This window comes from Lactuca saligna, chromosome 8 (genome assembly GCF_052625555.1).
Source record: "Lactuca saligna cultivar CGN05327 chromosome 8, ASM5262555v1, whole genome shotgun sequence".
Taxonomy (NCBI): domain Eukaryota; kingdom Viridiplantae; phylum Streptophyta; class Magnoliopsida; order Asterales; family Asteraceae; genus Lactuca; species Lactuca saligna.
Window position 1 is genome coordinate 168,200,989 of NC_136424.1, and position 15,639 is coordinate 168,216,627.

At 28.8% G+C, this 15,639-nt stretch overlaps 1 protein-coding gene across 1 annotated transcript; it reads right to left on the reverse strand.

The window, feature by feature from the left end:
* Positions 1-1,505: 1,505 nt before the first annotated feature.
* On the reverse strand, positions 1,506-4,132 carry LOC145012048 (protein NLP5-like). Its single transcript, XM_078970816.1, has 3 exons — positions 3,595-4,132; positions 2,429-3,257; positions 1,506-2,331 (listed from the first exon to the last, which is right to left on the reverse strand). The coding sequence occupies exons 1-3, from the start codon at positions 3,841-3,843 to the stop codon at positions 1,748-1,750; spliced, it is 1,662 nt and encodes a 553-aa protein (XP_078826942.1). The 5' UTR covers positions 3,844-4,132; the 3' UTR covers positions 1,506-1,747.
* Positions 4,133-15,639: the final 11,507 nt, after the last annotated feature.

Below are 15,639 nucleotides of genomic sequence, written 5' to 3' on the forward strand. Positions count from 1 at the left end.
AAAAAAAAAAAAAAAAAAAAAAAAAAAAAAAAAAAAAAAAAAAAAAAAACCTGATAAGCATCAAAGTTTAACTTTTTCAATACCAAATAAAAACAAAGAAGACGAACCTGATAGTTTTTCATTAAAATCTCATCAACAATCTCATAAGCATCTTGACATGCTGCTTAAGTAAACTGGTCTCGCATAATATCGAGGATCATGAGGTTTACTAAGGGTCTTTAAATTGTCGATTCATCATATACCAATTTGAAAACTTGTTTTGCTTCTTCGGGTTTCCTATGTCTCTTCTCAATATCCTCAATGTATTTATTTGCAAATTCTGACAGAATAAGGAACTAGCATCAACCTATTTGTTATGAAAAGGGCATCCAACCCGATCTAAATTAAGATATATAGTTCTGAAAAGAATAAGGAACAAAGCGAAGTAAAAACATTAAAGATTATTAACTATTTTTTCATTGAAGCATTTTATTGAACACATAGAGGCCATGACAAAATGTTATTCTTTGTAAATTCATGAGTATGCATTTAATTCAAAGAGTGAGTTTACTGCACCTGTTGATTCTGTAAGAATACGAAATTCATTGTGAATGAAACTCAAACAAATGAAGATGAAGAAACGAGATTAGATTTCAATTTTCAATTTCATGGAATATTCTAGACACGATCAAAATTCTCTCATTTATGGCTTCGAGTTATTTTCAAAAAACGCATTTTGATTTAGAATCACAAATCAAGTTTGAAAACCTCAGAGTGCATAATCGGAAATCAGTTAACATATTATTCTCAAAAGATGGAGTAAATTACAAAAACAGAAACAAAGTTCAAGAAGATACATGTCTAGAATTTTGCAACAGATCAACTTATCTGTTGTCCGAAGGTTGTGGTGTCGGTGTAAGGAGGCAAGTGCGGACGTATTTTGGCGATAAAAGCATGAGCACTGGCTGTGACTAAGGAAGACAAAGAAGCTATAGATGCCGATGATGCTGAACAATTGTGATGTCGGCCGATGATTTTGTAGGGTTTCAAAATTGATTTTCCTAATTTAAAGGAATATTAACTGTTTTGAATATTTCTATAATTAAATATGGCATAGATTAGTATTATACCTTCAAACAATTTATTAATTATTTAATTTTTTGCTAATTTGTGATTGATGTATTTATGCACACAATAGTCGTCAAAAACATTTGAACCTATATATATATATATATATATATATATATATATATATATATATATATATATATATATATATATATATATATATATATATATATAAGTCTTAAAAACGATGTGACTCAACACAGCTCGAAAAAGTTTGACGTTTGGTATTGCTACCAAATCAGGTATTGCGTTATTTAAAACGTTAGATGTTTATAAGGAGCTAATGCTTAAACCACATTGAACCGCTATCTCACTGTAAGAAGATCAACTTAGAGATTACCCAAATTGAGCATATGATAAAATGAATTTATTCAGTAGTAAAGAGGCAACAAAAACCAAAATAAAAAGCAGCCTTATGCCTACATGTCACTCTGATTCATGCATTTCCAGGTATGAATGATACAACCAATACAATCACTCAAACTCACTTCACTCCCACCAACAAAACCATGAAATACTAACTCTTTGTTATAGTAAATTAGCTCTCCACAAACTTAATTTCCCTTTTTATATTTAGAAATATACACTCATGACTCATCTTATATATATACATTACCTATACAAAACATGTTGTCAAATGTCAACACCCAGTAAAAGAACTTCCAGATTCTGGATGAAAAGATTCATGAACCAACGCTTTTATCGAACACTTCTTTGACACCATATTTATGTCCATACATTCTTCAAGATCCGCATCACAAGTCAACAAAACCCACTCCAAATCATCATCCAAATACTTCAATGTCACACAATTCAAATCTTTCATACCAAATCGCCTCATAACTTCCCTCTTCAAATCCCAAAAACCACAATCTTTTGACACGCTCAATCGTATCTTCTCTTCACCATAAACAACTTTCACCCTGAAAGCACCTTCATTAGAATGATCATAATCTGAAAGCTTCTCTCTTTGTGTTCTTTCTGGTGATTTCCTTTCTTCTTGAATTGAATTAGGGCTTCCACATGATGAAGAAGGTTTTGGGGAGCTGAGTTCTGGGAAGTTTGTGTAGAAGGATCTGAGTTGAATCGTACCCTCTGCACCTTGAACTGAGTCGATTATGGTTTGGAGTTTTTTCAAAGAATGGCCTACTTTTTTGATCTTTCTAGAAGGCCATCTCATAATCCCATGTTCTCTGCATATCCTCTTCAATGTCGTGGGGCAAACTGGAAAATGGAAATCAAGAAACTTAAATCACAAATTCAAAGAATGAATGAAAACGAATGAATTTGATTGCTTTTTTTTTTGAAAGAATCGCCTCACCCCCAATGTTTTTTGCAGCATCTTTGAGACTCCCGGGAAAGTATTGTTGAAGAACTGGTAAACTGATGTTCTTCTCTGGTTTAACTCGTCGTTTCTCTTCCGATTTCCTGACGCCTAACGATCGTTTTCTCCCTTTTGGTTTCGATTTCTGTTCAATTTGCTTCGTGTAATCGAATTGGTTTATCATTTTGAATTCTTCTTGTTCCTGTGGTTCCTCCTTGAAAGAAACAATGAAACTTTCACCTCGTTTTTGAGCTTTTGAAATCCAGGAACATGACGATTCATCTTCTTCTACTAATTCGTCATCGTTTACGACGCGTAAACTTGTGGAAACATTTTGCATCACAGACGAAATCGAACTCAACATATTCTTCTGTTCTTCATCGTTTCTGCAACTATTAGGTAGAAAGAATTCGAGAATGAAATCGACAGGTCCTAAGTAGGTGCTCCGGAGTCGTATCGCCACCGCACCACCGAGCCCAAAAACCCTAGCGGGTCCCGATAGAGGGTATTCGGTTGCACTGAAAGCGGTGATGTCCGTCGCAAAGCATGGTTGGTTTGTACCCAGTGCTTTTCCGGCGATACCTTCGCCTCGGAGGAGATGGAGATCGGAGCATGCTTCGTAAAACCCTAAAACGTTGGGATCGAGTACATAGGAGGCTGAATTGATGACAGAAATGCAAGCGGAAGATTGGTTATGGCACTCGCGTTGACCTTGTTGACCACATAGACTCCATGTTTGAGCCATGGGTAAAGAATGTATGTCGCATACAGCTTTTAGAACTTCTCGGATTTCTGCTAGAACCGTTTCATAAGATCCATTGTAATCCTGTGTAAAAAATAGTTGTTTTTAGGACTAAATGGAAGAAATAGCAACCTATTTCCATTTTTTTCTATGATTTTCATTTTATTTCTTAGACATTGTACTTTTAGATTTTTTCTTATGATGTTATACTTTGAAAATTTGTTCTTATCAAGGACATTATGCATTTAAAAATTTAATCGGTTACAACAAAAAAAATTGTTTTGTATCTGAACGAGAGTGTAACAAAAACAAATTATAAGAAAGGATGTTATGATAAGCAAATCAACAAAAGTGTCTGGTTTTTTATATCATAAATGAGTTTTGAATTGAAATTAGATAGATTGAAGGTATTATCTTTTACCTCTAGTTTTTGCTGAATCATGAACTCGTAACCTTCGAAAGCTTGTGAAGGTAATGTCTCGGGGGTTTGATTATCAAAATAAGTGTAATCAAGAATGGAGGTTTCAAGAGGTTTCACATCTGTTTCATCTTCAAAGTATGAATTTAGATATGATGATGATGATTCCGAAGGATTTGAAAACGAAAATTCATACGAATTTTCATCCATGTCGATGAAATCTAGACCACTTTCTTTAATTGATCTAAACATTATCGTAGTTTTACGTATATAAATATTATATAAATTCAAAGCTAAAAGAAGTAGATTTTCAGAAATAGAATCACGAGCCGGAACAGAGAAGATTCATGTAGAGGTAAAATAAGAAGAGGGATTTCCAGGAAGGATCGGTTTCGCCTGTTTGCAAATATCTTATCAGTCTGTGTTGCACGAACATCGTTCTTGCAACAAATTTAAGAGAAAAAAATCTATAAAAGATTTTTTTTAAGAGAAACAATTTAAGGAGATGAAGGATAACTGAGTTAACGAACAAAAGGTTGTATTGAAGCTTGAAGTATGCATCCGCAAGTTTCCACTTCTGGTCATTTTTATAGAGGAATTTAGGGTGAGGATCACAATTTTTTGGAAAATTAAATTAGGATTTTAGGTGGACCTATTCGCGAAAAATGTGTACAATAAAATAATATAATGAAAGTTGACTAATGCCATTTTCTTTTTTCTTTTTTTCTTATGTATAAATGAGTAGTAAATGTATATGAAGCATAGACTACCTTAAATCTTAATACCCTTTTTGGTAACTTTTGCATTTTTTTTTTCTTATTATTCCCTGAGAAAATATTCATTACAATGATCGATTGAAATGATATGGTATCGGATACTTATGAGCTTCTTTGCTTTTAACTCTTTTGACTTAATTAGTGCATTTCTATATGTTATTTTCTGAGTTTTTTGGTTTTTTTTTTTCTATGTTTTTTTGGGATATTGAGTTTTTTTTTGAACTTTTATTAAGTTATTTTTCTAATACCCAGTGTTTTTAAATATCGACGTAGGCGGCCGCTTAGGCCTACAACTCATTATGATTAGGGGTGTTTACGGAAATTAATCAATATCGATAATACTCGGAGTGGGTGGTCCTTGACGCTCCTAGGTGAAAATATTTTAAAAAATTTAAACTTTCAATAATCAAAATTTACAAAATTTTAAAATTTTAAAGTTTTAAATATTGAAAATTTCAATTTTACAACAAATATTTTAAAATTTCAAATTTTAAATATTTAAATTTTCAAATACTAATTTTCTTAGGATATATTAAGTTTTAAAATAGTTTTATTACTAATTTAGGGTCCTCATTTAATCTCCCGAATAATCTCCGCCAAACTGATTAATCGTTTGACCCAGTCAACTGCCGAACGATTATCCTGCTACCGTCAAGCGAATATCCTGCTACCACCAAGCAATTATCATGCAACAATGAGAAGCATCATTTGATATTTAAGTTTGAATGTAGTTGAGGCACTAATTTTCAATGCATTTAATACTGATGAACCACAAACAATTGAGTCATTAGTTCTGGATAGTTGACTTAAAGACATGGATTCGAGATCTCATAGTTTCAGGTTTTGTTGCAATGATTGTGAATGTATTAATGGTAATTTATCCTCTATTTTCTCTGGTTCGAATCAAATCCGTGATGTTAGTCGTGCACTTTGATATTATGCTTTATATTAAAGTATTGTTATATTTGATATAGTAGTAGCTTACAACAAAATCGATCTTTGTTCTTTTGTTTAGAACAAGAATCTTTTCTTAATATACAATAATAAAACAAATGTATTTTGTATCCTTTTGGTAAAAATTCATAAATCTATCTTGAACTATAAGTAACGTTCATAATGGTCCTCAACTATCAATCTCAACATTCTCATCCTTATGAATGAGCCATATGGTAAGGTTTTTGACTTTTTGTGGTCTAAAAAGAACTGCATTTGAAATAATAATTCAAATTAAATGTAGACATGGAAATTCATAACCAATTTTGAACACGTCCTATTGTTCATGGACTGAATTTGTAAAATTTCTTAGAATCCAACACACATAACAATTGCGTCAGAAACCATATGACCTAACATGTGTATGAATACCAAATGTTATTAGAAATTAGTATCCATGATTTAACTTTCTTTAGTTTACTAATTTATAATTTGTCATAATCCACCAATCTACAACATTTATGAAAGTGACAAGTATATGCAAACTCTCGTGTCATCGTCATTGACACATCACACATAGCAAAACTTCTGGTTTTCATGATAACTGATAAGTGGCCATTAGATTATCCCAAAGGTTCAGAAGATTCATGATGCAAGACACCTTATGAATATACTTAATCGTTCTTTTTTGTTTCTTTATGATTAAAGGCCATATTTTTACTACGAATATAAAGTTATGTTTGAAGAATTTTCATTTCAACCCAATTGTTACAGCCAAATAGCAAACACCCTTGACATTTTACCATATTATATGGATGCAAGTGTAACTTTTAGGTGAAATTATTTCTCTAAGCAATGCAATATATATGATTAAATAGGACATATCAAATAAGAGAAGTTATAATGTTACAAATTATGTTTCAGCCCTGTGGAATATGCTATGTAAAAAAATATAGTAGTTGGATCTGCTATTTTTGAATTCTTGGAGGGGTGTAAGTATAATTTGTTTTGTTAATAACAACTGCCATCTGATTTAACTCCTGGGGAGTGTGGAGAGCCTGCGGCCTTTTTCTTACTCTTTACACATCGCCGCGTCTAATCCCTAATTAACTTCTTTAAGTAAATTACATTAATGGTCCTTGTGATTTATGATAATTTATTATTTTGGTTTCTAATTTTTCTTTTTTAACTTTGTGGTTTTGTTTTGATTCAGCTTTGGTACTTAGTCAAGTTAAATGACTAGTTTATCCTTAATAATATTTTTAAATCATAATTTATTTTCTTTCTTAATAATAGTTTTAAATCATTGTTTTGTTTCATCTTTGCGTATTGTGACATGGCAATTTTGGGGTTTGTTTTTCCTGTCATGTGGTTTTTTTTCTAGATTGGTAGTTTCCCAAGAGAAAAAAAAGGTGACAAATGAAATAGCGCTTCTCCATAGTTCTCTGCTTCATTCTTTATTAGTTATATGTTGTAGGTTTGTTATAAAAAAAATTAGTTTGTTCAATCGATTTTTTTTGTTTGATTTAGGTTGGAAGGTTGAAATTGTCTCAAGTTCACCTCTAATATGTTGTAATTTGTTGTAGTGTTGATAGATGTTTGAGGTTTGTTGAATAGAATTTTTTTTTTTTGATTTGATATAGCTCATAAAGTTGGTTTTATTTTCCGTTTTTTTATTTAGGTCGAAAGTTGATTCTTTTCTACAAACATTTTTCATTATATATTTTTTTGTTTATTTATAGATTATGGAGAAGAGGACGACAACCTTGCCAAGAAAGACGAATGTTGTGGCCTAGTGGAGGAGGGGATTGATGTTGGCTGCTGAAGGTAATGGTGTTGTTGATATCATAGTCATTGACTCATTTCACCTTTTAAATTGGGGTGAGACCCATTAAAATTAATATTACCAAAAGAACAAAACTAATAATAAAGAAAAGTTTTAAAAAATGTATAAATAAAGTTATAACATTTCTCAAAAGACTAAACACAAAACCAAACCAAACCATAAGGATCCTTCAAATTATTTAAAAAAAACAAAAAACGAAGAACCTAAAATGCAAATTTACCCCAAACCATAAGTGTCATTGGTGTAGTTTATTTAAATTTTAATTAGGTATTTGAAAATATATACAAATTACATATTTATATAATCATAAGTATAATTTACATGTGTTATCATTAATAACTAGATGATAAACCTCGCAAAAGCGAGGTATGGATTTGTTAAAAATAAAAGATTATTGATCTAAACATTGTTAATACAGTAAAAAGTTGACTAACATGGAACAATAGGAAATTTGTCAATCATATAGATAGTATTGAAACAGGAAGACAATAATGTTCATATGGCTTGATTTCATGATGGGCCAACTCATTTGGAACGCTCATAAAGTTGTTAATTTCATCAAAATACTGACAGAAAAAACATGTGCTTTGTCTAATTTGTAATCATTTGCCTTCTCCATACGAACCTCAACTTCCTATACCAAGCGAAAACAAAAAATAAATAAAAGATTCATCTATTCAAACATTTGTTTATAGAGAACTAGGCGAATACCAGCACGTTGAGCAGAAACACTCATATAGTTGAAATCCTTACAAATATATGTTATTTAATATAATAATAACGTTGTTATTAAATTTGATATAATAATTTATATACTAAATTGATATAATATCTTTATTATTTTGAATTATATGATAATATATATACATTTATTATAACTTGATAATCTCAATCATTTTAATGACTTCTACCTGCGAGTTATACATGAATAAAATTAAAAATAATATGTAGTTTAAAGTTATTTATACTTGTTGTTATTGTTAATTAATTTTTTTTTAAATTTATTTGTTTAATATTTTAATTCCTATCATTATAATTATTTAAAACATCAAACATTATTTTTTGATTTCAAAGGTAACAATATAATCATTTATATAAAGTTATTTTTAACTATTGTTATTGTAAGTTATTTTAACTTACTTATTTGGAAACTTTTAACGATTATAAAAATATCTTTAGGAAATATTTTAGTTGAATTGAGATTACAATTTAGTTTTTGCATTTATCACTATAATTTATCACTTTTAACTATTTACAAAATATTCTTTGGTTTTTTGAGTGGAACTGAAACTTATATTTAAGTTGACATTGTAATGCATACAAACACCTACATGTTGAAGTCTTTATAAATATATGTTTTTTTTTAAATATAACAATAACGCTAATATTAAATTTTATATAATAATTCGTATACTAAATTGATATAATATATTAATTATTTTGAATTATATAATAATATATACATCTATTATAGCTTCATAATCTTAATCATTTGAACGACTTCTACCTGCGATTTATACATGAATAAAATTAAATATAATATATGGTTTAATCTTATTTATAGTTGTTATTATTAATTAAATTTTTAAAATTTATAATTTTAATGTTTTAATTTCTATCATTTTAATTATTTAAAACTTCAAACATTATTTTTTGATTTTAAAGGTAAGAATATAATCATTTGTACAAAGTTATTTTTAACTATTGTTATTGTAAGCTATTTTAAGCTACTTATTTTAAAACTTTTAGCGATTATAAAAATATCTTTAGGAAATATTTTAGTTTAATTGAGATTACAATTTAGTTTTTGCATTTATCACTACAATTTATCACTTTTAACTATTTATAAAAGGTTCTTTCGTTTTTTAAGTGGAACTGAAATTTATATTTAAGTTGATATTGTAATGTTATATTTAAGTTAACAATTTAAGTATTTTGTCAAAATTGTTCAAAAGTTGTAGCTTTAAACTGATAGTGGTTTACATACAACAACATATTAAATCTAATAAATTAAGCGTAACGTGTTAAAATTTAAAGACATAACTTTATAAGCATAAGTAAATATATTATTTTAAAATTGATATTTAGTTTATTTATCATTACACTTTAGATTTGATATTTATTGAACCTTAATAACTAATGTATGATCATTATTAGAAAGATACTACAATCTATCACTTTTAGCTATTTACAAAATATTCTTTGGGTTCTTTAAGTTAAACTAAATGATAATGGTTTATATCCAACAATATATTAAAAATAATAAATTAAGTATAATATGTTAAATGTTAAAAGTTAAAAAAACATAACTTTATAAGTAGTAGTAAATATATTATTTTAATATTGAAATTTAGTTTATATATGATTACACTTTAGGTTTGATATTTATTTAATAAATTAACAAAATTATAATTTTTATTAAAACTAAATTGAAAGTCATGGGAGTTTCAAATGAATGTGGTGAAAGAAAAAATGCACGACAGTTTCAAATGAATATGATGAAAGGAAAAATGTTTCCTTTATAAGTATATAAAAATAATGATAAATAAGTGGTTAAAATAATTATGAGAAAAAATAGAAATATGTTGAAATTTACGTTCTTAGTCATGTTTTAGGCATTAACCGAATTATCAAATAAAATAAAAATCCATCAACTTATATTTTAATACTATCTAATATATTTCATACCTTATAAACTTTACTTTTATTTTTATAATATCTAATATATATATATATATATATATATATATATATATATATATATATATATATATATATATATATATATATTATAAGTTTTTGTAGAACATTAATATAATTTACTTTTCTTATATCCGATAATATTTTTTTGGATAAAATAAAAAATAAGTTGTTTTGAATGAGTTATTAATAGACAATATTGAATTAATAAACTTTGTATTACACTATTTATATTACACCAAAACATCCAATGTTTCATATATGAACTTTCAAATATTAAACATTGAAATTAAGAATGAAGTCATACAAAATATATCATTATACATAAATGTCATCAAGTGTTTTAAAATAAGTCGATTAGTAAATATGATATTTAATTTTAATTACATATTTTGCAAGGTGTACGTTTGACTTTATGTTGGTGCGCCGAGAATCCTCTTCCTTAATTTGTACCTAAAAAGTTAAGGTGAATAAGAATATAAAATAGATATTACTAAGCATTAATATAAATAATTCAAAATAATATTTGGATCTCCTACCACCGGTTAAAGACAACATACCTCTCTAGTGGTATCGATTCTTATGTGAAATTGAAGTAGTCATTCTATGTACACCTTGTTTTCTAATTACATAAACAAATATGAGTAACCAAGCATAAAAATGTTATCTTTATGTAGGAAAAATATTTTAATGAACTAACAAATTAAATAACATAAGTTTAAGAGTTAGGGGTTTCAAAACATTAATATTTTTATTAATTAATCAATTAAGTAACATATGTTGAAATTTTTACAATCATTATTAAAAAAACATTTGAAATATTAGATTTTAAATGAATTTTGGTTGAAGTGTTTTGACATCTATTATATATATATATATATATATATAGAGAGAGAGAGAGAAAGAAAGAAAAAGAGAGAGAGAGAGAGAGAGAGAGAGAGAGAGATAGAGATGGAAAATATAACATATGTATGAATTTTAATTAATTATCTATTTAAAACGGTAAATTACAAAACAAAAAAAAACATATTTAAAATATTTAATTAAATATTCTCGACATCACTCTATATAACATATGATCAATATATTAGCAATTAAACCACAACATACAATGACTGTATTACAATAATCCAAAAACGAAGAAAATATAAAAACGAACCAGTATAACAAACTTACAAATTAAAATCTCTAATATAATAACATATCTCTAAAAGCGGTCATAAGACCTCAACCCAACACAAAAAAAACATTTAAGTTTGTTTTCTTTCTAAAACTTGTATATGATTTGTATGCATGTCTTTCCAGAAATTGGTCTTTTACAGTAACATTTTCACTAAATACTAATTAAACATAATATAAGTTATCAAAATTTTGAGTGTTAAATCATAATTAAGAAAACATTTGAGTTGCATTAGTTAAAAAAGGGGGTTTCAAATGAATGTGGTTTGAGGAAGTTAAAAAATGAGGTTTCAAATGCATGAGATTCAAGAAAAAATACTAGCTTTATAAGTATGTATGATTATAACGAATGACAGATAAATGTTTTTCAATGTTTTCATACTCACCAACTAGTACATCACCAACCATTTCTAATTCCATAACCAACAACACCCTCTCTATTCACAACTTCCCTTTCTTAAACTTTTTTTAAAAAATGGGAATCATAAATCAAATTAAAACTAAATCAAAAACTAAAATTAAAATGAATCACGAACATCCTCTACATTGTCAATCTGACCACTAATACTGCCACTACCGTCGTATTTGTGTGAATCTTCTGTAGCATCAAAAACTTAATCAAACGACAAAAATAATAATTTTAAGTTATTAAAAGAAAAAAAAACACATAAAACAAACTAACCTCTTTCCTCTGTAATATCATATGTCAAACAGTGATATTGTCCCTTAGAAGCTGCATAATCAAATTAGTATCTTTGTATGATTCCTCCTTCAAAGTATGAAGCTCTGAAATTGCTTCATCATAAGCATGTATAGGTAAGTAACATACCCTGTTAAGAACAAATGGTAATCACAAATGAAAAAATCAAATTGATTTGATGATTAAAAGTTAAAAGCAAACCTTTCAGATGAATTCATGATTTCATAATAGAAGGCTGGGAAGTTTAAAGTCAGCCCTAATCGAATAGTTATCATTTGGACTTCTTCTCTAACACCATAAACACAGAGAAATGAAAATTGAGCATCTCGTTCAATATGTGTTAGTTGAAGGGTTGTTTCCAAAGCATTTGCTTATGGAGCCCTGATTATACACCGAAAGCTTCTTGTCAAATGAAACATTTGCAGTGGCATTTGTTATTGTAGAGAAGCTAAATAATGGTAGCTACATGGCTTCTTCTTGGAATTCAGAGACATTAATCAACAGATTCCCTATGAAATAGAGATACAAAAGACTTCACAGTTGGAGAACCTACTTAAAAGCTATATTTTAATGGTTAGGTTTCGAAATTTTCTTACTTTCCTGTATTGGTTCACTACGATTCCGTTTTGCCCTCGCATACCATAAAAACAATATCGGACTCTTGACATAATTAGAGATTTATAGTATGAAGTCCATTCAATCCTTTTCTATTGATGTTTCTTTCACCTTCAAACAAAAGACCTGAAACAGGATGAAATACTTATTTTAAGACAACCACATAATAAAACTATTAGCATAAAAAAATAACCGTCCGTAAGGAAACAAAATAGGAAAAAAAAATTAGGCTAATCACCAAAAAATTGAGCAAATGCTATAACTGATACATTTTTGTAATAGGAAGAAATAAAAAAAAACAAATGAGTGAATGTAGGTTGGTATATGTCGATGTGAAATATGATAAGGTAACATGTATCCATAGGAGGAACAAAAACAAGGAGGTACATATGGCCTCCTAAATCCTCTGTAAGCCATTCATCAACATCCAACATCAGGATATGGGCTCAATTTTAAAATCAATCTGAAAAATAAGATTAAGCCCTAATAAACAAATGAAGGAGTATTTAAAAAAAAGTAAAACAAAAGTAAAATGTTACACTTTATCTCTATTTCCACAACCTATGGAGACTAGCACTCATCAAATCATTCATGAGGTCATAATTTGATGCAACCTTTGTAAAGACATTTCCAATTACAATACCTTGTTTCGTTGAGTCATGTGTAGGTCACGATTTTGATATTGACTAATTTGGTAAAGAAATAAATGAAAGCAAGTCCATACCTCATAAGTGATCTCTCTAACTTCATCTCTTGCAATCGTTAAACTTTCTGATAAATCATCCTTAATATTATTCAATCTAAAAGTTGATAATTAACAAAGCAGAAAAAATATTATTATTATTATTATTATTATTATTATTATTATTATTATTATTATTATTATTGTTGTTGTTGTTGTTGTTGTTGTTGTTATTATTATTATTATTATTATTATTATTATTATTATTATTATTAAATATACTCCTATGTTACACAAGAACCAATAAACAAACAAAACCTGAGGCATTCCGACTCAGCACAATGGATCTCCTATTGAAGATCCTTTAGTTTATTCTCCATCTCGTGTTCTTCAGCCTACAAAATCCATATATGATATTAGATATTCATATTCATGCTAAAGTGCTAAATATTTACAAGGGTGAAGATGATATAAACATAAAACCTGTGTGTCTTTCATATGTTGTTTATTGAGATTGTTGATTTGTTGCTCAAGTAACTTGATCCATTTGGCCATTTTAACAACCTTGTTTCTTCTTATGCCATATTCTTGCTCTAGCTCAATTCTCTCCTTAGTAGACTTGTAATTGATACGTTTATTAGTATAAAAACTCAAACTTTTAGAAAATAAATAGTGATTTATAACAATTTTGAATAGATAGTCATTTGCTATTTAGTATTTACCTTTATTTCTTAACATATATTCAAATTCATTTGTTTGTGAAGCAGTTACTGTACGTTCGGTCTCAACATCCTTTGTCATAATTCTGAATCCTCAAATTCCAATAGCTTCAAACTGCCCCCTATGACATGACGCATACACAATTTAATTAGTCATACATATAAAATTTAATTACTCATGTATATACATATCATTTGTAGAGAAATGGGTGCCCAATCACAAAAGCCTGAATTATAAACTTAAAGAGTATAATAAAATACACCACACAAAAATATAGGTTGAAGATGCATAAAAGGAACCATACCTTGATGCAGATGATATTGTTGGGTTATGCACATATTTACACTCCTATGTGATCATGCAACCCTAATTGCTTTGTATCTAAGTTTTTCACTTATTGAACATGCAAATTGAATACCAAATCAATAACCCTAGATTAGCATACAATTTCGAAATTCATACATAAAATTAGGGTTAGAATATTACCTCACTTGTTATATAGTAATAACAAGTCAACCTTGATGATCCTTGACTCTTGAAAGCTTAGTGCCCCAAATAAAACACTTATTATTTAATCATCATATTAATTAGACTTTATTCATTGTATAATGTTTCAAGTGATCAACTTAATACATGAATTAAAAAATTAGCCATGTCATGCTCCAAGCATGCACACGATGTTTATCTATGGTCCTTCCTTTGTGAAATAGAACAATTGAACACATTTCCAATGATGCTCATTTCACAATTCCAAATCTGCATCACAAGTGTAAGAATACAAAATTCTTACCACTACCAGAATCCGTTAGAGTCTAAACTTACATGAAATAATCTTATTGTAATGTAAATGCACTAAAGTCACAGTGACTTTGCCAATGATACTACAAAACATTCCATTGGATATTGGTCACAAAAAAATTCCATGGAAATGAAGTCTCACATTCAAAGATCATTCCTTGAACATCCTTCTTGCATTAAAGTTTCTAACTCACACATAGACCTCAATATTCAACTCCCATTATGGAAACATTTCCATATTGCCATATGACTATCAATTCTGAACAAGAGTTACCTCCACTCAGAACATGTCAATATGGTCCTTCCAAATTTATACTATACTTCTAACTTTTCACAAGCAACCAATCTTTAGTAAACCTCAGATTATCCTTGACGCTTGTTTAATAAGTTTACTCATATCTAGTTCTAGTCCTTTTCTTTCTTAATGCCCTAGGCATTTGGAAAAACATAACGATTAGATATTATAGCATATGAAATTGATCCTATATCTGAAGAATATGGGATTCGATTGTGACAACCTAAATTTTATTCCGTTACCGTAACCCGTTTTTCGTTAATAGAACTCGTTCTTATTAAACTTTTCCGTTAACATTGGGATAAGACAAATTAAAATTTGAACTTTTATTATGACTTCATAAGGATCAGAATAAATTAGAAACACGGGAAACACCCTCAATATTCTTTCAAAAAAAAGTTTCAGTTACAAACAAGTTCAAATACGACCATTTAATCGGGTACGACCATAAGCCCCGTTTAACGTCGGTATCGGGTAGACCTCCACCTGGCCACAAACTCAAACCCTATATAAGAGTTGAATGGTCACCAACTTAGACTTTTTACCACTCTAGTCACTCTCTCTCTACTCTCTCTCTCTCTCTCTCTTCAAGGCCCGATTCTTCCAAAAATCCGCAACTTTCCGCTCCCAAACTGTAAGTTCTCTTACCCTAGATTGTTCTAAAACTCATTACATGTCAATATAGCTTGAAAATCATCCAAGAAGGCCAAGAACAAGGAGTTTACGGCCCAAGAACCCTCTTAGGCCATAAACCCCTAAAAGTGTGCCAAAATGACCCCAAATCTCTTCCTTAGGCTTAGAGGC